The following is a 23,689-nucleotide window of genomic DNA, read 5'->3' on the forward strand; positions in this document are numbered from 1 at the left end:
CGGAGATGAAAAATCTATGGCCTAGTGCATCTGCCTCACCTTCATGAGACTTCAAGTAGTTTTTCTCCAAATCTACAATAGTAACATACATAACAAAGGTATGTTGTCTGTCAGTGTAAATTTGGCAAATCTATTGTTCCAACTTTTCTATACTGAGATGTTATTCCACTTTTTATGCCGCCATCTGTCTGGACTGAGCGTGTGACAATTTTTGCAACTTTTGAAAAGTGCCAACTGATAGGTCTGAAGTGCAAACGATTATATACAATCATAAATTCTGTTACGGAATTATTGTTAATTATTGAATTTATAATAGTGGACAATGGCCCTCTGATGTGAAGTCACACGTTACAGACCTTTATCCCGTCTTATAGAGCCATGCAACTTTCTAATATTGTACATTTACATTTTACTCATTTAATATCTTTAACTTCTTAACAAATTTCAGATAAAAAATATTATTATACAATGAGAGGATCACTCACCGTCGTGGCATTGTTTAAGTAAATGATGACTCCTTTAAGACATGCTTCTGTGTGTCTTATTCCACACTGTCTTAATTCACCCAAAATAGTAAACCTGGATTTCAAACAATCCTAAGAAATAAATGAGGAACATAAGGAAATCTAAAACATGAGCCATGCCAAAAGTTATGTTTACATTGGTGTTTCGTCAAGCTTTATTTTAGATAATAATGATTGTTGTTTGTCCCAAGTAAATCCAGTTTATTGTCCCACATCCACAGGCCTCCTGTCAGTCACGTGGGAGGCACAATCGGTTACATCCAGTTGATTTACAGAAGTACTATACATTACTTGAAAAAGACATCAGGCACAGAGGGGTCAGAGATCTGAAAGGGGAAAATTTAGGTTTCGATGGACAACAGCATGTTTAGCAAGGGAGGAAACTGCCTATAAAGTCATTTTTATAACAAAACTGATTTTTTCAGTTCTCAGCAGAGCAGTGGGCCCCCTTGAGCCCAATGGGCTGGTGTTTGTCAGGGTTTGCTGTGTGCTGACAACCCTGCCACCCACTATCAAAATACAGTGAACACTTGTTTAAAAGTTAGGGCTAGTTCACATGGAGGGGACAGATTATGGTGAGGAATCCACGTCATAGTCTGCCCCCTCAAAATGGTGGTCTATGGAGACCACCAGGCTACATTTTTCTATGAATGGCAACATGCGGACTGCCCTTTCATCAGGCAGATTGCGCGGTTCCTTGAGCCACAGCGTCTGCCTCGTGGCAGCAACCTCTGGAGTTGGCCCATTCATTTGAGCCTACTCCGGAGGGGGAGGCCGCGACTGTCGGAAGCCGCGACAGTGATGGCTGGTGGGTTTTGGCCCGAGAGTGACACGGCTACCCGCGTCACTCTCAGTGCCAAATTCCACCCACATGCTCCCCGTGTAAACTTACCCTTAAAGGCAAAAACTGATGACATAACACATAGTACTATGTTTTTATTCCAGGGATATATTTTCCAGTTTCTGAATCTATATCTTACATTCTTAATGTCTAAATGTCAAATAAAATAGGAAGAGATAAATTAAAGTTGGTCATACCTTAGAAATCACATAATAACAGTCCCCACGCACATTATATCGCAGCTGATCAAAAGTGGTTATGTGAGAGCCTCCTTCTATGGAACAAGTCTCAGAACATGGTATGACTGTGCAGTTCCATCTTCCACCGTAGCATGAACTGTAAATCGAGCATGGACAAACAGACATTGTGTAAACTAGAGGTTCCCAAACTTTTTTTTCTCGTAGACCACTTTCAAAATTTTACTAGTTACGGTGGACCCCTGCTGCTACATTTCTACCATATTCCCAAAACTCGTCAAAAAATGTGAAGATTAGATCCAACGTAGACCCCCATCGAGTCTCCTGTGGAACCCTGGAGGTCCACCTGGACCACTTTGGGAATCACTGGTATAAACTAACCTAAAATCTTGACAATCCACTCTTAACCCTGCAAGGGCTATAGGAGAAACTACAGGATCTCCTACAAACTCACCACGCAAATTTGGCTTGATAAAGGTCATACCTGACCAAAACATTGTTCACTTGATCTGTATTAATGTAGGGGTCACAATTTACATTTATTTTCCTATGAGTATGTCTTTGTAGAATGGGAGGAAATCCACACAAACACGGGAGAACATACAAACTCCTTTCAGATGTTGTTTCTGGCAGAATTCAAACCCAGGACTCCAGCGCTGCAAGGCTGCACTGCTAACCACTGAGCCACCGTGTTACCTTCTATTCTCTGTAATCTTAGAGCAGTATTACATATAATTGTTGATGTGGACCTAATGCAATGGTAAGTCAGTGTTCTGCAATATTTCTGTACTAAAATTTAGAATAGGATGCACTATATGCGTGACCTGTGTAGATGAAGCCAACCAAGCCCTGCAAAGTACAGTATATTTGTTTTACTTACCAAGTCCTACAGGAAGTAGAATAGGATTCTCCTGGTTGATATACATTGCCATTGTAGCTACAAGGACAATCACTAGGAAGGATGCATTCAAAGTTGCCAACATCATCATATATTAAGCCTGTAAATATTATGAAATGCATGTTAAAATCTAAAATACCTAATATGACAGAAAAAAAATATAATAAAATATCATGTTATATCTTTTAAAGTGAAAAAGCTCTTGTACATTTGCTTATGTTTCTGTAGTTCCATAATACTGTACATTCAATACTTCATTTATTAATTATACTATAGACAAAGGAGATTTAGGTGATTCTTTTATTGTATTGTTTGGGTGTTAAATCTAAAAGTACAAATACAAGCTGTTTTTATGTCACAGTTTTGAATCAATACATTTTGATTTGGGTTTTTTCACTGAGCAACAACTTAGTTCCCCTTATATGAAACATGAAAATCTCATTTATATGCAGTTCAACCTTCAATGCCATGTGACCTTTTAGGGTGGGATTAAGTGATGGTAACATCTAAGAAATTGATAACAAATCTGAAGGAGGTATACACTTGGATGAAGTTCCTGGCTTTGTGGTTTTGTGTTGTGGTTGGGTGTATAATTTAATTATGGACATTTCTTGGTGCTTCAGGATGTACATGAGTACTGAATTTCCCCATGGTGGGACTATTAAAGGATTATCTTATCTTATCTTGTGAGCATCATGGATTGGCTTGCCTAAAATTTGTGCCTGAAAACTTCAAAGCTTTATATTACTATATAAAAAAATTTTTAATTAATATTTTAAAGAATAGAGAGCTCACTAACCTTCGGGACAGTAGCAGCCGGCCACACAGTGTTGATCGCAAGTAAGTTCTCTTTCTGGATCGGAACAGGTGTCCATACAGGATGAGCCACACTCATGATAGCTCATACTATGTTCACAAGATTTGTCTAGAACAGAAAAGTAAGATATTACATCAATGCTTGGCCTGGTCATGGCGAAGATCCAACAATGCATGAACTAGAATTTAATAGGACTTTATATTAGTATCGGATCTTGAGTGGTGGCGAGTGGCGATCTTGAGCGGTGGCGAGTGAGTTGAGTACTGCTTTTGTTTTGTTTTTTGTTTTTTTTAAATCCATTTTAAGCATTATTTAAAAAAAATTTTTTTCCCAAACTCATTTTCAGACAATCACTTAAAAGAATAGAGCCTATAGACTTCTATGGGTGCCATACATAGTGTAGATGTATGGCGTACAGTTGTTGTATGCACAAGTCCAAAGTGTGACACTAATGTCTATACTATGAACACATAGTTTGTGAACTTACAACAAAAATCTAGTCTTCTCCAGTCTTGTGGCTGTCCTCTATGAAGAATGCACTGGTGGGAATACTGGGTTATAGTCGCACAGATACAGGACTCGACATCTGTCGTACATCGACATAAATCTTGCCTACAAACTTTAATATATTGCTCAGTATCAAGAACTTCATGACAGTTGGAAAAACTTAGACTATTCAGTGTAGTTTCACATATGGTCTCCTGAAAGATATAAACAATGCAACTCACATGTTTATTCACATCATTGTGTAAGAAGATATTAGAACAACAAGTAATGTTACAGTAGTTCATGTGAACGTCCCCGGCTGGTCATTTGAGATATTGTACAAAAGAATCATAAAATGATGTAGTCCGGCACATCCTTTGCCAAAAATGTTTTCTTTTATTGAAAATACTTTATAAAAAAATCAAAACAGCAGCAGCTTCGTTGTCATGATACGCATTTTGGGCAAAACTTGACAAGCAAAATTTGTAATCTTGTAACTAGACTGATGCCTGGTTCATACTTGTGTTCAGGTTTCCATTCTTTGGGTCCACTTGGGAAACTCAATCCCACATTGCGGAATCACAGCTTCTTTTGTTGCAGATTTTGTTGCGGTGGACTGAGCAGAAGGGAGAAGTGTAAGAACTTCCTAAATATTTACCATTCCCTCTATAGCCATTCTTGGCTTTGGCTCAAAGAACCGCAGCAAAAACTGCGACAAAAGAAGCTGCTGTGTGGGGCCTCAGCCTAAAAATCGGTTACCTGCGGAAACCTTTAGACCAGGGGTGCTCACACTTTTTCAGCATGTGAGCTACTTTATAACATGACCAATTCCAAAGATCTACTACCCACTTCTTGTGGGTGTGTCTGTGGGTGGGGACGGGCATGTGGGCGGGGCCGGGTGGAGCATGTGAGCAGGAGACAGCGGTGATCTGTGGCCGCCCAAGGATCCCTGGTGTCTGTTTGTTCACAGTGCAGGCTGAGAGTTATCTCTGGACACTGGCAGGCTGGGGCTGCGGCAACCCTGCCTGCTAGTGTCCGTAGCTTGTTCTCAGCCTGCGCTGTGAACAAGCAGCACCCCGGCTCCCTCTATAGCTAAGAGCGGGGAGCACGTCATCCCCCAGAGCTGCTGCTGCCTGGCCTGCAAGTGTCCGGAGTGCTTATTCACAGCACAGGCTGAGAGTCGACTCTCAGCCTGCACTGTGAACAAGCAGACACCGGGGATCCCTGGCTTCATCCCGCGATCAACCCATACGTCCATTGCGATCAACCGGTAGATCGCGAATGACGTATTGGGCACCCCTGCTTTAGACAATAATGGTGTCTGCCCAGTTTCGGCCCGAACAATGTGGAGAGAACAGACCTATTCGCAGGATTTTTTTTCTACGCATTTTTCATGAAGAATGGGGGACAGAATCCCTGAACGATGAGTGAAAGCAGCCTTAGAGAAATAGTTCACTCTGGTTTTAGATTGACCCCTCCAGTGGAAGCAAAGTTAAGAAATACATTTTTTTTTTGCATTTTGTACAGTATAATAAATATCATAAGATTAACCCGGTCAGTCGCTACCAAATCGCAAGGTTATTTTATGTCATTTCATTATGTACTTTTTACTGTTGTGTTTATTCATATGTAGCATGAACCTAACCTGTAGCATGAAAAAAAATAATATATATATATATATGTATTTAAAGAGGATCTGTCATGTTCTAGGAGATCATGTCTGTATCATACACCGCTAGAAAGCTGAAAGTGTGCTGAATCTAGTGCACAGTCAGCTTTACCGGTATACGCCTGGGTGTCAGAGATATTGTTGCCCTTAGTTTTGGCACCGATATCTCTCCACAGTCAGAAGGCTTGCCATAGTACTGTCGGGAGGGAGTTCCTCATAGCCCAGCGCTGTGACACTGAACGGTAAGGCCACTCTTCTGACTGTGGAGGTATATTGTTGCCGAAACGAATGGCACTGATATCTCTGACACCTAGGAGCATACAGGTAAAGCTGGTTGTGCCGAATTCAGTGCACTGTTAGTTTTCTAGTAGTATATAATACCACCGATCTCCTGAAAGGTCCTCTTTATGAGAAGTACTAACAAACTATTATATAAAAAATGTATAATAAATAAAACATAACAATGTTCCTAACTGTTTCAACTATATTCAGCACCCTTTATTCCAGGAAAGAAAAAGTAGATTAAATGGGTGGTCCAGGCATTATACTGAAGATGAAAACCCCACCCAAGAAAACATACTCAACTGTCCCCAGTGCTTCACTGTCTTTCATCATTGCCTGGTCCCAAGGCTTGTTCTGTCGGAAGTCCTCACCCCATGTGACTGCCAAGGCCAATCAGTGGCCTAAGGAAAGGAACTGGGAATTTACAGGTAAAGAATGTGAGCAACATCTCAATTTCATTCCTTAGGCTGCTGATTGGCCTCAGTGGTCACGTTCAGCAAGGACTTTCCCCAGGAACAAGCCCTGGGGCTCGAGAAATCGGACAGCGGTTGGTAGGAGAAGCTGGAGCACAGGGAAAAGGTATGTTTTTTTTTTTTTTTGGGGGGGGGGGGTTCACCTTTCCTGGCCTCCTTGCAGAAACTTGTAATCCCTGGAAACCCCTTTAGGCTAAGACCCCACGGGATGATCCGCAGGAACACATCGTGGTTCTTCCTGCAGTGCTTTAAACAGAAAGTTCACAGAGTTTTCCTTCTCGGACTTTCTGTTATAATTATATCTATGGGAAAGCCGCTGGCGTTTCCGTAGATATAATTGACATGCTGTGATTTCCAAAACTGCGATGGTTTTGGAAATTGCAGGATGTCTGGGCTGCGGTTTTAACGCAAAGTGGGCATGGGATTTGCATGAATCCCATCCACTTTGCCTGTACCGTATAATGCCGCGATTTTTCCTGCAGTGTTTCCATCGCAGGCAAATCGCAGCGTTTCCGACCCGTGAGGCCCTGGCCTTAAGGCCTAATGTTGCAAAAAAGCTACTTTTTTATTGCAGATTTTGCTGGGGGGGGGGGGGTTTTGAGCCCATGTAATTGTGGATTGACTAGAAGGGAGAAGTATAAAAGATTCCTTTATATTTCCAATTCCTTTTGTAGCCACTTCTGGGTTTAGCTTAAAAAAACTACAGAAAAATCTGGAACAGAAAAGTAGTATTTCAGCTTTTCTGTAGCTCTTTTTCCACAATGTATGGATGTGATTAAGTCATGAAATCTGATGATCTCTCTATGATTGAGAAGTGTCCCAATATCTATACATTGTAATACATAATGCAATCAAAATAAAAGAAAAAAAAACCCTATGTATAATATATAATATTTAAGTACAAGAGTAGTTACATTCTCCATAAAACAGTCGCTCCAGTCTGGGGGGCTTGCGTCTGGACAGTTTTCATTGGGACCATCAGCTTTCTGAAGATTTCCATACTCTGTTGCTGTAAGTGGAACATCTAAAGAAGACAAGCAGGTTTATTGCTGTAGATTTCTTATTATTACTCTGTTTGGTCAGGCGCACTGCTAACCTCTACATTAAAACTGAATATTCTCGGAAACTCCGCCCACTGCAAGGCACACCCCCTTAAAACCACACCCACCCCTCCCTGAAACAAGACCCACACTCCCTTAAAACCACACCCATACCTCCTTAAAACCACACCCATACTTCCTTAAAACCACACCCACCCCTCCCTAAAATAAGACCCACACCTCCTTAAAACCACACCCGCATTTCCTTCAAACCACACCCACACATGTTTAAAATCACGCCCACAACTCACGAAATGATATAAAAAATGTTGACAACAAGGAAAGTTAGGGCCGGGCATAGGAACTTTGCATAAGGCCCGTCATGACAGGGAACTTTCTTGTCATGATGTTTGAGAATCTTCCAGCACCATGGGGGTTAATGGCCTCAGAATAACCGTCAATATTTTGGGGTCATTGTCAGGACAAAGGGTGGGATGTTTTGATTAAGGGGCTATTTAATCTTCCCTTGTCCCTCCCAGGCTTGTCACTCTTACCTGCGACTTTCCCTCCCTCCCTCCCTTTTCCCATATTTTGCATTTGCCTTCTCGTTTTGTTCTTTGCGTTGGTTGTTTTTTCTTTCTATTTTTGCAGGTTGACCGTCCTTTCTGTCACGACAGCCGGCGGTAGGAAGGTCTAGCAGGGCACTCTGCAAAGTGGAGTATCAGTCAAATACAGGGGACCCATGGAAGGGTACCTCTGCAAATGTTCGTTATCGTAATTGTAAACGTGTCAAGGTGAAGTGGGAGTTCATGGCAGTACCAGGACATCTTGTCTTCTCCTGTGTCGGCGCGCTGCGGCTGGGAGGCTTTTTCGTACTGCCCCTCTATCTAGTATGTGGGCCCTGTCAGACCTTCCACTTTAAGATGCTTATGTTATCAATTGTTTACATGTTATTCAATAAATTGGCTGTTTGTGGCCATTCATATTCCATCGTACAAGTTGTATGAGTCTCATTTATGCTGGGGTGGGTGGGGTTGGTGGGTTAGCTTTGTTATAGTCCGTTAATTTTTATACCCAAATGACATAGGAATATCCCGGTCATGAAATAGACATACAAGATGACTGATGCCATGTCTAGTTATGAAATGACTGCATTTAGTCTGTGTGCAATAATATTTCTTTAGGACAGGGCACTTATTTCAAAAATATAGCAAAACAATTTTTTTTTTATATATATATATATATATATATATATATATATATATATATATGAAGTACATGGAGTCCTTACCATATAAATCAAATATACTTTTCCCCATGAGGTTCCCACAAAGTCCACAAGTCTGATTGGCGTATTTACTATCGAGTTGGAGCTGTATTTAACGGGAGAAAATAGGTAAGTTAAAAATAATATATTTGTATAGTCACACACGTACATAGAAATATATACACAAATGCATATGAATGTACACAAACATATATGGAAATATAGACACAAACAAATATAGAATTATACACACACACATATATATATATATATATATATATATATATATATACCTATGTATATGTATACACCTACTGAAGACTTGCAAAGTTTTTTTGGTCTTCAGCCTAAAATTGTTTTGTAAAATGCTGTGATTCCACCCTAGCCAAATTGCAGCATTTTTGCAATGTGGGCCCCGGCCTAAAGGAATTTTCCACAATCACACTATCTATCGCTTATTGTTACAATAGGCCATCGATTTCAGATCATTGGAGTTTTGTCTCTTGGCATCTCTGCCCATCAGTTACTCATTGTTTACATTGGTTCATATACTGAATAGCCGCCGTGTGCTATTGCCCATTTGTCCCATTCAGTTTTTATATGAAATACTTTTTCTTATTTATTGTGTTTTACCTCAAAACTGCCATCTTCATACTTCCTGAACATCAGACCAACTGATGATGTTATTTGTATGTACAGCCCAACATCTTGAATCATTATTGTTGATATACCATAGGGTGTATCGACACTGGGAAAGAAAAGCAAATTACAATGTTTGTTACTGGACACGGCAGATTATTGGACCTGTAATACATCGGATGTTGGACTTTAACTCTTTAAGGCTGCAGGATAGTGTGTACGTTTATCGCGATCTTTTTCATACTTTCCTTCCCCTCCTTCGAAAATTCATAACTTTTTTGTCTGTTGACATAGCTATGTTTTGATTAGATTTTATTAACATTTTTGGGTAGTCCAGGTGAATAAACACAAAATTCTTTTATTTTGATTTTCCATTTTTTTCCGTCTGCATTAAAAATGGCATGGCAACTTGGCCTGTAGAAAATTGTTCATGAGGTCCACTGGCTTGGATAGTATAGTTTTAATTGGATTGGTGGTTATAACCGTTATAAGCATCATAACTAGAGATGAGCGAGTAGTACTCGATTGAGTAGGTATTCGATCGAATACTACAGTATTCGAAATACTCGTACTCGATCGAGTACCACTCGCTGTTCGATTGTAAAAGTTCGATGCAGAACCAGCATTGATTGGCCGAATGCTATATAGTCGGTCAATCAATGCTGATTCTTCTCCTACCTTTAGAAGTCTTCTCCGTGCAGCGTCCCCGCGGCGTCTTCTGGCTCTTCATTCACTCTGCCAGGCATCGGACCTGGCCAGAGCCGACTGCGCATGTCCGCTTGTCGTGCGGACATGCGCAGTCGGCTCTGCCCAGACTCGATGCCTGGCAGAGTGAATGAAGAGTCGGAAGACGCCACGGGGACGCTGCAAGGAGAAGACTTCTTGGAGGATCCAGCCCAACCCTCACTCGTGGACTTGGTAAGTATAATTTGATCGAACGTCGCCTACCCCTGAAACGAGCATTTTCCCCCCATAGACTATAATAGGGTTCGATATTCGATTCGAGTAGTCAAATATTGAGGGGCTACTCGAAACGAATATCGAACCTCGAACATTTTACTGTTCGCTCATCTCTAATCATAACCAAAGAGTTGTCGTCAATGACTGTAGCTCTGACTGGTCCTCTGTTATAAGTGGTGTACTCTAGGGTTCAGTGCTGTGTCCTATGTTATAAGTAGTGTACCCCTGGGTTCAGTGCTGGGCCCTTTGTTATAAGTGGCACGTCCTGGGGTTCAGTGATGTGTACTCTATTATATGTGGTTTACCCCAGGGTTCAGTGTTGGATCCTCTGCTATAAGTGATATACCCCAGAATTCAGCGCTGCGTCCTGTTATAAGTGATGCACCCCAGGATTCAGGACTTGGTCTTCTGTTATAAGTAATGTACCCCAGGGTTAAGTGCTGGGTCTTCTGTTATAAGTGGTGTACCCCCGGGTTCAGTTCTGGATGCTATGTTATGAGTGCTGTGAACACAGTTGCCCACAGATACCTGTAAACCCTATAGACTATAATGGGGTCTACAAGGTTTCCACCCAGATTCTCTCAAAAAACGCAAAGAGAAAAGTCCTGCTTGCATTTTTCAAGCTGAATGGGGATGGAATCCATGAATGGAAGCCGAGCACTGGAGTGAAAGCCTTCTAGTTCTAGGACACTTTTTCCTAATAATCCATGTTGACCTATGTCTAGAAGGAGCGACGAGGTTAAAGCCTTAAATCTCTGTATTGGTTCTGATGCTTGAAGCTGCTTAGAACACCTGATCGCTCTGCCAATCTCAAACCGATAGGCAAAAGTACAGGAGAATAAAACTGTTAGTCCCCTGGAGCTGTTTGACAATTGCCCTTTTTGCCTTCCCTTCCTACATAAATGGGATACGTTACTGATACAACCATAATTGCTATTTTCGAGTACGATTACCTTTTAGGGAAAACATACTTACATTTCATCTTGGACCAGCACACATTCTTCGGTTAACTGGATTTTGATGTCATCGATTTTTAAGGTGACATTGGTATACAACACATCATTGTTTTCATCTACCTCATGTTTGATGTGTATGACAAAGTCTTCATAGTTGTTCTTACAATGTGAAGCAAAAACATAGCTACAAGTTCCAGGGAAGTAGAAAACCCTATCGTTGAAAGTTTTGTAGTGAAAATTGCTCCAGTAACTGCAGACCTTGTTAAAATCGATGCCCAGCGCTGATGGTAAAGACAGGTTTGGCATTAGTTCAACATGCAAATTTCTATATAGAAGTAAGAAACATTGCGAGTTTATCAGTTGTCCCACACTAATACATATTGAAGGAAACTCCGCTTAGGCCTACTATACTCCGCTTAGGCCTACTGTACTCCGCTTAGGCCTACTCTACTCCGCTTAGGCCTACTCTACTCCGCTTAGGCCTACTGTACTCCACTTAGGCATACTATACTCCACTTAGGTCTACTGTACTCCGCTTAGGCCTACTGTACTCCACTTAGGCCTACTGTACTCCGCTTAGGCCTACTATACTACGCTTAGGCCTACTGTACTCTGCTTAGGCCTACTATACTATGCTTAGGTCTACTGTACTCCACTTAGGCCTACTGTACTCCGCTTAGGCCTACTATACTCTGCTTAGGCCTACAGTACTCCGCTTAGACCCACTATACTCCGCTTAGGCCTACTGTATTCCGTTTAGGCCTACTGTACTCCACTTAGGCATACTATACTCCACTTAGGTCTACTGTACTCCGCTTAGGTCAACTGTACTCCACTTAGGCCTACTGTACTCCGCTTAGGCCTACTATACTAAGCTTAGGCCTAGTGTACTCCGCTTAGGCCTACTATACTATGCTTAGGTCTACTGTACTCCGCTTAGGCCCACTATACTCCGTTTAGGCCTACTGTATTCCGTTTAGGCCTACTGTACTCCACTTAGGCCTACTATACTCCGCTTAGGTCTACTGTACTCCGCTTAGGCCTACTATACTCCGCTTAGGCCTACTATACTACGCTTAGGCCTACTGTGCTCTGCTTAGGCCTATTGTACTCCGCTTAGGCCTACTATACTACGCTCAGGTCTACTGTACTCCGCTTAGGCCTACTGTATGCTACTAATCTATACCCGGAACATATGATTTCCATGGAGGCAACTGTATGAATATGTTGACTCCCAAAGAAAAGAAAAACATGGCACTGCCGATAAACTAAATAGGTGCTGTTTATGGAAAAATTTTAGTTTGTATTTTTTTTTTTTTTTACATTTTTTAGTTGCTTAATAGTGTTAAATTTATGATTTATTGAGTCTATAGCAAGGAAATTCATTTTATACAGTCTACTGCTCATCTAGAACTGCACTTCTATATTTTATCGAACATCGTAGGACAGTATAAGACTCTAAATAATGATATCTACTTGTTTTATGCTATAGATAGGACTGATATAAAACGGTAGTTTTTGCTTTGTTGTGGCTAAGAATATTTTATTTATACTTACATATAATTTTACGGCTTTGTAGAGATGCGTACTGTGAGGGGTCAGATATTGACCTTAAGCCCACAAACCCTGTGGAAGAAAACAAAAATATTGCAGCAGTCAAAATAAAAAGAATCCTTAGATTTAGAGATTACTCGATGTATAAAGGAACATGACAGGTCAAATTTATATAACTGTCTGAAAGAAAAATCACTTATTACTAGAGATGAGCGAGTAGGTATTTGATCGAACACTATGGAATTCGAAATATTCGTACTCGATCAAATACTATCGCTATTCGCAGTAAATATTTGATTCAGAACCAGCTCTGATTGGCCAAATGCTATACAGTGTATAGCATTCGGCAAATCAACGCTGGTTCTGCAGCAGGCTCGTCCTTGCTAGTCGGGAGAGCAGGCAGCTTGCTGTTACGAGGGAGCGGACTTTTTCTCATAGGAATGAATTGACCAGCGTTGATTGGCCAGTTTACAGCATTCGGCCAATCAACGCTGGTTCTGCCGGAGGCTCGTCTGTGAGGAGGCGGAGTCTAATATCGGACCACAGCAGTCTCCATTGTGGTCTGAATTTAGACTCCGCCTTCTCACAGACGAACCTGCGGCAGAACCAGCGTTGATTTGCCGCAGGCTCGTCTTTGCTAGTCAGGAGAGCTGGCAGCTTGCTGTTACGAGGGAGCTGACTTTTTATCAGCGCAACTGCAAGCGCTGTGCAGTTAAGCACACGGACCCCATAGGCTATAATGGGGTCCATGCGCTTTAACTGCACAGCGCTCCTCCTTAACACTCTCCTCCTGCTATTCGTGGACTTGGTGACTCTCCTTTAGTCAAATAGTGGTTTCCCCTGAAATGAGCATTTTTTCCCATAGACTATAATGGGCAGCCCGCTTGGTAGTCTCCATAGACCACTATTGTGAGGAGGCGGATTATGACGTGGATTACGCACCATAATCCACCTCCTTAGTGCCTGTGTGAACCAGCCCTAAGTGAAATGTTGACCAAATCCACCAATTTCAGCAGGACTAACCAATCGTCCAATGTGTATGGGGAATAGGAGCTATCGGTGGAGATAAAGATTGGGCAGTTGGATTTGAACATTACTAATATTTTTCTTCTGAAGAGGCGAGATATCACCCCTCATAGACAGATTTGTATTTGCACCACATTTAATACATTTTTCTTTGGTAAGGGAAAGGTTGGTATATTTTAACTATCATTAATCTGACAGGAAGGGAATGTTCAGGACGGATAAGGGAGTGAAAAAACATCTTACAATTCCTGAAATATACAATATAACATTTACAATACAGTTATATTTCCAAAATGAAATGGTAAAATGTTATTGATGCATATATTGTAAAAAATTACCGTATTGCCGATTATACAGATATTCATCATTATCAGAAGAAACCACAAGTTCTGCTAGGTAAGCTGTAACAAAAGAAAACGTAGTAAATACATTTCTTCATAAAATGTTCCAATATACCATAGACACTGTATTGCTGACATATTGAATAGATATGGGGTGGGATGGATAAGGCGTAGGTGGAGTAATACTTTTACTATTTGTTTTAGGTGTAGTAGGAGAAAAGTTAACTAAATTAGAAATAAAAAGTATATGCCATTACGTGGTGGTGGTCTGAGTCCGACTGCTTGTTGGGCTAGTTATTAGAGATGAGCAAATCGAAGCTCATGAAGTGGAATTTGATCCCAATTTCAGGAAATATTTGATTCACATCAAATCTGTATTTCCTTACACTTTGTGGTAATGAATCACACAGTTCTAACCCCTTGGATGCCGCGGTCAAACATGACAGCATTCAAAGGGTTCTGCCATGCTTCATGTCCCCCTCGACACCCCCTGCTGTGATTAAAAAATAAAAAAAATACGGATACTCACCTGTCTTGGGCTCAGCATCCACTCTGGAGCTCTTTCAGCTGTGACTGATGCCCTGCTCCTCAGACTTATTTATTATACTTACTTATATAGCACCATCATATTCCGCAGCGCTTTACAGATATTGTCAGTCACTGTCCCATATAGGGCTCACAATCTACATTCCCTATCAATATGTCTTTGGTGTGTGGGAGGAAACTGGAGCACCTGGAGGAAACCCACGCAAACACGGGGAGAACATACAAACTCCTTGAAGATGTTGCCCTTAGCAGGATTTCAACCTAGGACTCCAGCGCTGTAAGGTTGCAGTGCTAACCATTGAGCCAACGTGCTTCAGGCTTCACTGCTGGAGCCTGTGATTGGGTCCCAGTGGTTATGTGGGGTGCTCCAGGCGTAATGACATCATTATTTCTGGCGCCTTCGTCATTATGCTCGGTGCAGATGAAGGGGGCTCCATCTGCATCCGTCATTCTATGACTGTTATTGTATAATGATAATGCGAATGTTCCTGTGAAAAATGAATCACTGGCCATTATCGTGGACATTACTGTTAGACCTCACGTTGCAGAAGTGCAGCTTTTTTTCTTTTTTTTTGCACTGTTTTGCTGGTGGTGGTTATGCAGGTTGCAATATAGCAAAATCCACTTTTATTCAATTTTATTGCTCTAGAACTATGATCACAAGATCTTTCTCTACCAATGCAGTGCCTGGGAATTCTACACCAAATGATCTCCTGTCCCTTGTCTCTGTATTGGGTGATGGTCCAAGCCTTCTCCTAACTGGAAACTAGAACGGTCAATCAGTGGTTCAGGTGGGGTGGGGCAGCACTCATGGACACTTGTGATTGTGCTCCAGGTAATTCATGACCATAACCCATTGTAATCCTACATTGCTCTCCTGTCATCTATTCTTCTTCTAAATTTTAAAAAAAGATATTAAAAAATTATTTAAATATACTCAAATATAAGCCGAATTTTTAAGCACAGTTTTTATGCTGAAAAAGCCCCCCTCAGCTTATACTCGAGTCAAGCAAAATAATTTTTTTTTTCCTGGGGGGGGGGGGGGGGGCGGTCTATGACCAGCTGCAATAGTACTGTATAGAATCTCCCATAAAATAGTGAAAATAAAGAAGCTTTAAAAAATATAATAAAAGAATAAAATAAATAAAAGTTGTAAATCCCTCCTTTCCCTAGAATACATAGAAAAGTAGAAAATGACTGTGACACACAAACACATTAGGTATCCCTGTGTCTGACAGTGCCCGGTCTACTGAATATAGGGGATCTGCAGCGCTCCTATTCCATCGGGAAGGGGGTAATAGGAGCACTGCAGATACCCTATATACAGCCAGGCTGAATTCCGCGTGGGGGAAAAAAAAAACAGTCCTCAAGCTCAGGGAAGGGGCAGACAGACAACCAAAACACCCCCTCCCCTTTCCCAGCATCTACTGCACGCAAATACCATTTTAATTTTTGAAATTTTCCAGTGGCTTCTACATTTCCCCCCCGGCTTATACTCGAGTCAATAAGTTTTCCCAGTTTTTTGTGGTAAATTTAGGGGAGTTGGCTTATACTTGGGTTGGCTTATACTCGAGTATAAGTCAGTTCTTGTGACACATTCCCATTAAAGGATTTATTTAGTTAAATGTGGGGTGTAGAGGTAACTTTTGCACCCACACCCCGACTTCTATATTAAAAAATCATCTATCAACAGAGGGTGCAAGACTCGAAACATATTAAAAGTAAGAAAATTAAAAAAAAAAAAATGCATGTAAAAAGTGGAAGAATAGTGCACCACCAAAAAACACATGAAAGTATTATACAAGAGGTCAGGTCCAGTTAATATACAGTCAGTAGTTTTATAATATGCAATCCATATGGTTATGGTCTGTATATTAATTGGAATTTTTTGTGAAATCTTTTAACACCATTTGTTGATAGGCTTTGGTTGTGCCGTATAGACCGTGGTTATATATACCATCAAGTAGGTACTATAACTGGAGTCACATATTATAAAACAGTGGTGGTATATATGGCTATATATGGAACATAGTGCCTAAGAGTCCGGTTACTCTCGTTGAAAGTGATGCATTTGGTGTAAAATCACTAAAGTTCTTTGTAAAGTTTAGCTGTCATTGACTCTACTGTGGCACATGTGTACAATGGAATATAATAACAATAGCATTAGGATAATAACCTTGTATTGGACAGGGCTCGGTGACAGAAAGAAAGTCTCAAGTGCAATAATGTCAGTGCGAGAACAATCACAATTGTCTTCAGGTACAAAGTTACCGAACAGATTATAAGTGTATTGTGTTTCTGGAGATTTAGTGGCACCATGACAGGTCAACAGTGTCCTTTGTCCTCAGCTGCTTATTTTATTTTACCATTTGTGAACTGTAGGTATGCTTTATAAGAAATGCATTATAGGGTCTTTCGAGCAGGGACGTCTCACCTATTGATTGAATTGAATGTTCATTTATTACTCTGTAATATCCACCCGAATGATGGAGAACCCATCCACTAAAACAGCGGCTACCTGCAGACCCCATAGACTTTAATGGGGTCCACTGGGTTTCCAATGGTTTTAAACTAAAACCAGCGCAGAGAATAGTCCTCCATACAGGACTCTTCTCTCCGCCAATTTTGCCAGAATCTGAGCCAGAGTCTCTTCTGGAGACTCTGACACAGATATGAACGAACGATCGACTTGACTTGACTGGTAGTTTTTAAGTATAAGGCCCCACGTAGCAGGGAAAAAAGCTTTTAGGGAAAAATGCAGAAGAATGTGTTATTGTTTTTCTGCTTCCATTATTCCATATATATTATGTGCACACCGTTATGTACAAGCTCATAATACTGGTATACAGTAAAAAGAACAGGCTTATTGTAGGACCCACTATGTCCCAAACCCACCTACAAAGTTAGTCATCCAGAAGTACCTCTGTATACTTTGTATGATAGCTTTGTATGATAGCTTGGGTACTGCAGTTCAGTCCGGCCTGCACAATCCTAAAGTACCCCTCCAAACTTAACATACAACTGCTCCACACAGTATAATATCCCCTAAGTGCTCCCCACACAATATAATGCCACCTTAGTCCTTCCCACACAATATAATGCCCCCTAAGTCCTCCCCATACAATATAATGCCACCTTAGTCCTTCCCACACAATATAATGCCCCCTAAGTCCTCCCCATACAATATAATGCCACCTTAGTCCTTCCCACTCAATATAATGCCCCCTAAGTTTTACCCACACAATATAATACCCCTTAGTCCTTCCCACACAATATAATGCCCCCTAATTTCTCCCCACACAATATAATGACACCTTAGTCCTTCCCACGCAATATAATGCCCCCTAAGTTCTCCCCACACAATATAATGCCCCTTAAGTTCTTCCCACACAATATAATGCCCCTTAAGTTCTCCCCACACAATATAATGCCACCTTAGTCCTTCCCACACAATATAATGCCACCTTAGTCCTTCCCACACAATATAATGCCCCCTAAGTTCTCCCCACATAATATAATGGCACCATAGCCCTTCCCACAGAGAGAAAAGTCCCTTTACTGGCACCCACACCATATAATGCCCCCTTAGTTGCCCCCACAGAGTGACAATTTACCACCTATTTGATTACTCCAATATGTAATAGATTATAATATAATAATACTTCCCAATCCTCCACAGGATCCCCTCCTGCCCAGCCTGCTGCTGCATATGTCGGCCCGGACATGGAATAACATCAGGATGTCACATACTGATGTTGTTCATTGTACAGACATAAGGGGTAGAATTACAGGAGGCCACACATTACAAAATGGAGGGAGGGGGGGCTATGGAGGATCCAGAATTGGATAATACTATAGTTGGATATAATAATCTTAGACACTATATAAAGGTAGTGACCGAATGCAAAAAATGCTTCCCAGAACGGTGCCCAGGAAAAATATTTGATGGGCTATACTTTAAAAATCGGGACACCTCTAGCAAATTTGGTACAGTTGACAAGTATGGATTCCTGAATGTGGACTCTCCTCTATGACATCCACATACTCATATTTGTGCATATAGGAAAGGAGTTGTATCAGCTTCTTTAGAGTATTGCATCAAGACAGCCATGACATCAAGACATGTCCCTTTGTGACTGAATTTATGATTTAGGTTGGCATTGATCTGTGGACTTCTTCAGAATTATTGTTGAAAACAGGGGTGCTAATAGGATAGGATAATACCAATGAATTATCACTTTATGTGAGAAGCAAATACATCTGAGCTGCAATACCAGACATAGCCATGGACAAAAGCGGCACTATTTCAAAAAAATAGAATTTTTTTTCTACTCATATACAACTCCTCTGAATCTACATATATATTTGCCTCTATAACATAATAATATAATGTGAAATAAAAAAAATTATACCCATAAAATAATGAGGTTTTGTTTTTTTTTTTTGTTTTTTTTTACAATTTTCACAGATTATTTTACGAATACCAATTGATTGTGATCCACGCTTCACTGGTTACAGTGGGAAACATTGTTCTCTGTGTTGTGTAGATCAGTATCTTGGCTGCAGTATTGTTCAAATCACTTCCAAATGACTTTGGTAAAGTCATTGAGCTAAACTATCACGTACAAGATCAGGGAACACATATACATATATACACAAAGCAATGCACTTAATACTAGAAATCTCACAATATCGTATCAATGTCCTCCTTAAGATCAATATAAATGCGAGACAAACTGAAGTCCAACGACAATTATTAGACCAAAGAATATTGAAATGTGAAGATTCCAAACTGACCAAGTAACTTGAGTTGCCCTAAGGTGGACACTTACCTTGTGTCTTGGCCACACATACAATTAAGACCCATAGTGGGATTCCAGCAAAGAATCCCATAGCGTACTCAGCTCAATAGAAGTAGACTAGCATCGGGCAAAGTGTTCGATCCGGAGTCAAGCTTTTATATTGTGTTCGAGTGAGGTTGGCATAAAACGTAGATGGGGTGTGGTAATGGCTGATTTATACTGATGACTACCTACTATGAACAAAGAGACTTGGAGGGTGGAAAGAATATCTACTCCATGGACGTACGATTAAGCTTTTATTTCATATGTAATGGTTTCGTTTTTTACAGGTTTTGTTATATAACGTTGAATAGTCAACCTCTTAAAGGGTATCTATCATTTTTACAAACCTCTGTCATGTTGACATGAGACCCACTGACTGTCAAAAAAAATCAGAATCGCTGAACTGAGCCCTTTTATTTTTGTTTCCATATGAAATCTCACCTCCCAAAAAGTTGACATGCCATGTAAAATGTAAGGAAAACAAGAATGCAATGATTTGGAATTAGGATTATGTTTACTCAAACATAAAGTAAGCTAGACAAGCACTGTTACTAATCTCTGCACACTGTCATAAGGGCATTGCTGGCAGTCTAGCCGAGCTGTGAGGAACATCTCCCTGACTGTACTCGTCCATAGCCCTGTACTGTCAGAGGGAGCATTCCCTACTGCCCAGCGATGATGCTAAGCTGTGAGAAAGGCCCCCCATCCCAATACTAGTCTATAGATGACAGTCAGGGTGGGGTGTTCCTGATAGCATAGCGCCATCACTGGGAGTAAGGAAAGCCCCCTCTGACAGTACAGAGCTATGGACAAGTATCGTCAGGGGGAGCGTTCCTCACAGTTCTCCTAGACTGTCTGGAACACCCTTATGACAGTGGGGAGAGATCGGTAACGGCACTGATATCTCCAGCCCAGGGGCACATAACGGGAAAGCCGACAGTGCTCTGAATTCAGAGCACTGTCAGCTTTCTAGCCTGAGGACATGAAAGATCCCCTCAAGAACAATCACCTTATACATACAGTATATAGATCATTCAAGTATACTACTGCTCCAATTACTTAGCAGACTATAGAAAAACCTCTTTTACCACCAGAAAAATCTTGCTTCTACCATTGAGTCCCCGAGGGCTCAGCACGCTTGTTTTCAACATCCATCTAACTTATTGACAATTATACTAGGCACCATGGGCCAAACCTACATGAAAAATCTGTATCCTTGCAAATCTCAGGAGCTATGGATCACTATCATGAATTTCTCTGATATGCTTGGTTAAACAAGGGCAACCTTGACCAGTCAATATAGATCTTAATGCTTGCGGGACGACACATATAGATTTCCAATGGTCTTACCTATATAGAAATGGTAGTAGGAGCAGAAAATTGTGAACGCTACAAATTTGGATTTGCTATTAATAAATTGATTAACTCCTCAATCTATCCCTCCAACCTACAGGTATCCACTCCATACATTATAGTTCCAAAATTCGCAGGAACTGCCTGCCAAATTACCCTTGGGGAACTGGTGTTTTGTCCAGTTATTCCTATGTGGAGTGAATCTTCTCTTGACTAAATAATCCCTGATAATCCTGCTCCTCCTTAAAGCTGATACTAGATTTATCAGATGATATTTTACTCAGTTCTCTAATCTCTCCGAATTGTTTGCCAATTTTTCAGAACTTCTGATTGAGAATTGTAGTGGAACAAAAAAGAAAGCCTTCTGTTCCCTACAATTCAAGGTCCTGATCTTTCTAAGTAAGTTGAGCCTGGAGTTTCTCCCTAATGTCTCATCCAATATTCTTGGAGGATAACCCTTCTGACTGAATCTCCAGATTCTCATGGACTTGGGTAAACAAATGATCTACATAATTATTTTTCTGTCTCAAAATTTTCTGTATCGGGAAATACCATGGATCAATGATAATATAGTACTTTGGCACTCTGAGGGCCCGTTCACACGGCACAGAGGGGTCGGATTATGGTGCGTAATCCATGTCATAATCCGCCCCCTCACAATGGTGGTCTATGTAGACTGCCATACTACTTTTTTTTCCCGTGAGCGACATGCTGCCGCTGAAATTAGGAAGCATATGGAAGATGAATAAGCGTATGGAGCCAACTACATTGCAAGCCTAAAACATAAAGGGAAGACTGAAGGGTAAAAGTCTGCAAGTGTTAGGAGACCATGTTCATCTTTAAAAAGATCTCCATTAAGGTGGCCTGCCAACTACCCATACTAATATATTTACAGCTGTTCAGTCTATATTTGGATAATCAAATGCAGATTTCACCAATTCATTATAACATGAAAGGGAACTTCACTCTGTCTGGGAAGGAAAGACTTCAGCAAAGTGCACATGTAAGAGGTCAAACCTGTTCTGGCCAAAAAATACAATAGAATGCGTTCAAAAGGAGTATATTACTTAGAATGCCATTGTTGGACCCAAGACCTGTAGTTGTTGGGCTTAAGACCTGTTACTGTTGGACCTAAGACCTGTAGTTGTTGGACCTAAGACCTGTAGTTGTTGGACCTAAGACCTGTTACTGTTGGACCTAAGACCTGTAGTTGTTGGACCTAAGACCTGTAGTTGTTGGACCTAAGAGCTGTAGTTGTTGGACCTAAGAGCTGTAGTTGTTGGACCTAAGAGCTGTAGTTGTTGGACCTAAGAGCTGTAGTTGTTGGACCTAAGACCTGTAGTTGTTGGACCTAAGACTTGTAGTTGTTGGATCTAATACCTGTAGTTGTTGGACCTAAGACCTGTAGTTGTTGGACCTAAGAGCTGTAGTTGTTGGACCTAAGACCTGTAGTTGTTGGACCTAAGACCTGTAGTTGTTGGACCTAAGACCTGTAGTTTTTGGATCTAAGACCTGTAGCTGTTGGATCTAATACCTGTAGCTGTTGGACCTAAGAGCTGTAGCTGTTGGACCTAAGAGCTGTAGTTGTTGGACCTAAGACCTGTAGTTGTTGGACCTAAGACCTGTAGTTTTTGGATCTAAGACCTGTAGTTGTTGGACCTAAGACCTGCAGTTCTTGGACCTTTTCATAAAGGAAAAAATTTTTAGTAGCCTAAACTCACTCAATAAGTGGGGAATTTGTGCGAGAAACGTATGGCAGTTAGGTGTTCAACCCACCAGGAAGAGTTAGACACCTTCAACCAAGGAGGGAATGGAGAGAAGTTAGGAGTAAAGGTCTTGACTGGAGAGTAAATTTAAAGCTTTTGGCCTTCCACAAATATATAAACCTTTACATTTCGTTCCACATTCCTTTTGGTGCTGTTGCCTTGTCATGTGATTGGGTCAGTCAGTCATTGCTGAAGTCTGTCTTCATGCTGGCATACGAAAATCTATCATGGGACCTGAAAAGTGGTCACTGGGTTATTCTAAAAATATGTATATTGAAATATTTTTATTCCAGAATATATTCCTTTAAATGTACACCCAGCAGAACCATAAATCAAATTTTTAACTATATGTTTAAATGTAATTGATATATAAAGAAGGCCAAGTAATCCTTGAATGTGCAAATTGTGAAAATTTACAAAGACAGATTTATCAAAATTGTCTGACAGAATGTTGCCCATATGAGAGGTCGACCGACAAAGATCACACTGAGAGCAAGTTGTATAACTGTCCACAAGGTCACAAAGGAACCCAAAGTAACACCCTTCCCTGCCTACTTTTTAAAGGAATCCTATCATTTAGATGGAATTTTTTGTGACAAACATGTTGGAATAGCTTTAAGAAAGGCTATTCGTCTCCTAACTTTAGATGTGGGCAGATCCTGCCTGCAGCCACAGTAAGTAAGCAGCCATTTTCTTGTGGCCTGTAGGCATGTGCAGTGGGCTCTGCTCAAGGCCTACAAGTTTCACCGCCTGCTCTGGAAGAAGACACAGGAAGAGAACGTTCCTGAAGAAGATGGAGGCGTTACTGGAGCATTCTCTGGCAGCATTGGGGACGCCCCAGTGCTGTTTGAGTGCTGGGGCCACTGGAGAAAATCTGGATTTCTACGGAATGGCGGCACAGAGAAGAAATCTAAAGGTAGGAGACTAATAGCCTTTCTTAAGGCTATTCTAACGTGTTAGTCACATCTGAATGATAGGATCCCTTTAACTTACTTACCTTACAAAAAAAAAATATATATTTACTCAGATTCTGAGATAGTCATTGGACCGCCCCAGGCACATTTTCAGATTTTCCATTGACATTCCGTTTCCCTGTTTCCAGAAATGGAACGTTGCTTATACTAACACCTCCGCCCCATCATACTTACCTGTCTTCCACTACGAATCTTCTGGGCGTGGGAAATCAATTCCTTCAGGTGGGCCAGCTTCT

At 41.0% G+C, this 23,689-nt stretch overlaps 1 protein-coding gene across 1 annotated transcript in view; it reads right to left on the bottom strand.

The window, feature by feature from the left end:
- LOC142214426 (mucin-5AC-like) overlaps positions 1–23,689 on the bottom strand; it is a 69,770-nt gene that overhangs the window by 37,808 nt on the left and 8,273 nt on the right. Inside the window, exons 2-13 of the mRNA XM_075283372.1 lie at positions 14,813–15,004; positions 13,968–14,030; positions 12,607–12,675; positions 11,069–11,330; positions 9,128–9,242; positions 8,519–8,600; positions 7,102–7,211; positions 3,765–3,978; positions 3,260–3,385; positions 2,443–2,599; positions 1,563–1,701; positions 486–596 (exon numbers count right to left, since the gene is read on the bottom strand). Of these exons, the coding sequence (XP_075139473.1) occupies positions 486–596; positions 1,563–1,701; positions 2,443–2,599; positions 3,260–3,385; positions 3,765–3,978; positions 7,102–7,211; positions 8,519–8,600; positions 9,128–9,242; positions 11,069–11,330; positions 12,607–12,675; positions 13,968–14,030; positions 14,813–15,004 (1,640 nt within the window). The remainder of the gene's footprint in view (positions 1–485; positions 597–1,562; positions 1,702–2,442; positions 2,600–3,259; positions 3,386–3,764; positions 3,979–7,101; positions 7,212–8,518; positions 8,601–9,127; positions 9,243–11,068; positions 11,331–12,606; positions 12,676–13,967; positions 14,031–14,812; positions 15,005–23,689) is intronic.

Source organism: Leptodactylus fuscus, chromosome 7, assembly GCF_031893055.1.
Source record: "Leptodactylus fuscus isolate aLepFus1 chromosome 7, aLepFus1.hap2, whole genome shotgun sequence".
Taxonomy (NCBI): domain Eukaryota; kingdom Metazoa; phylum Chordata; class Amphibia; order Anura; family Leptodactylidae; genus Leptodactylus; species Leptodactylus fuscus.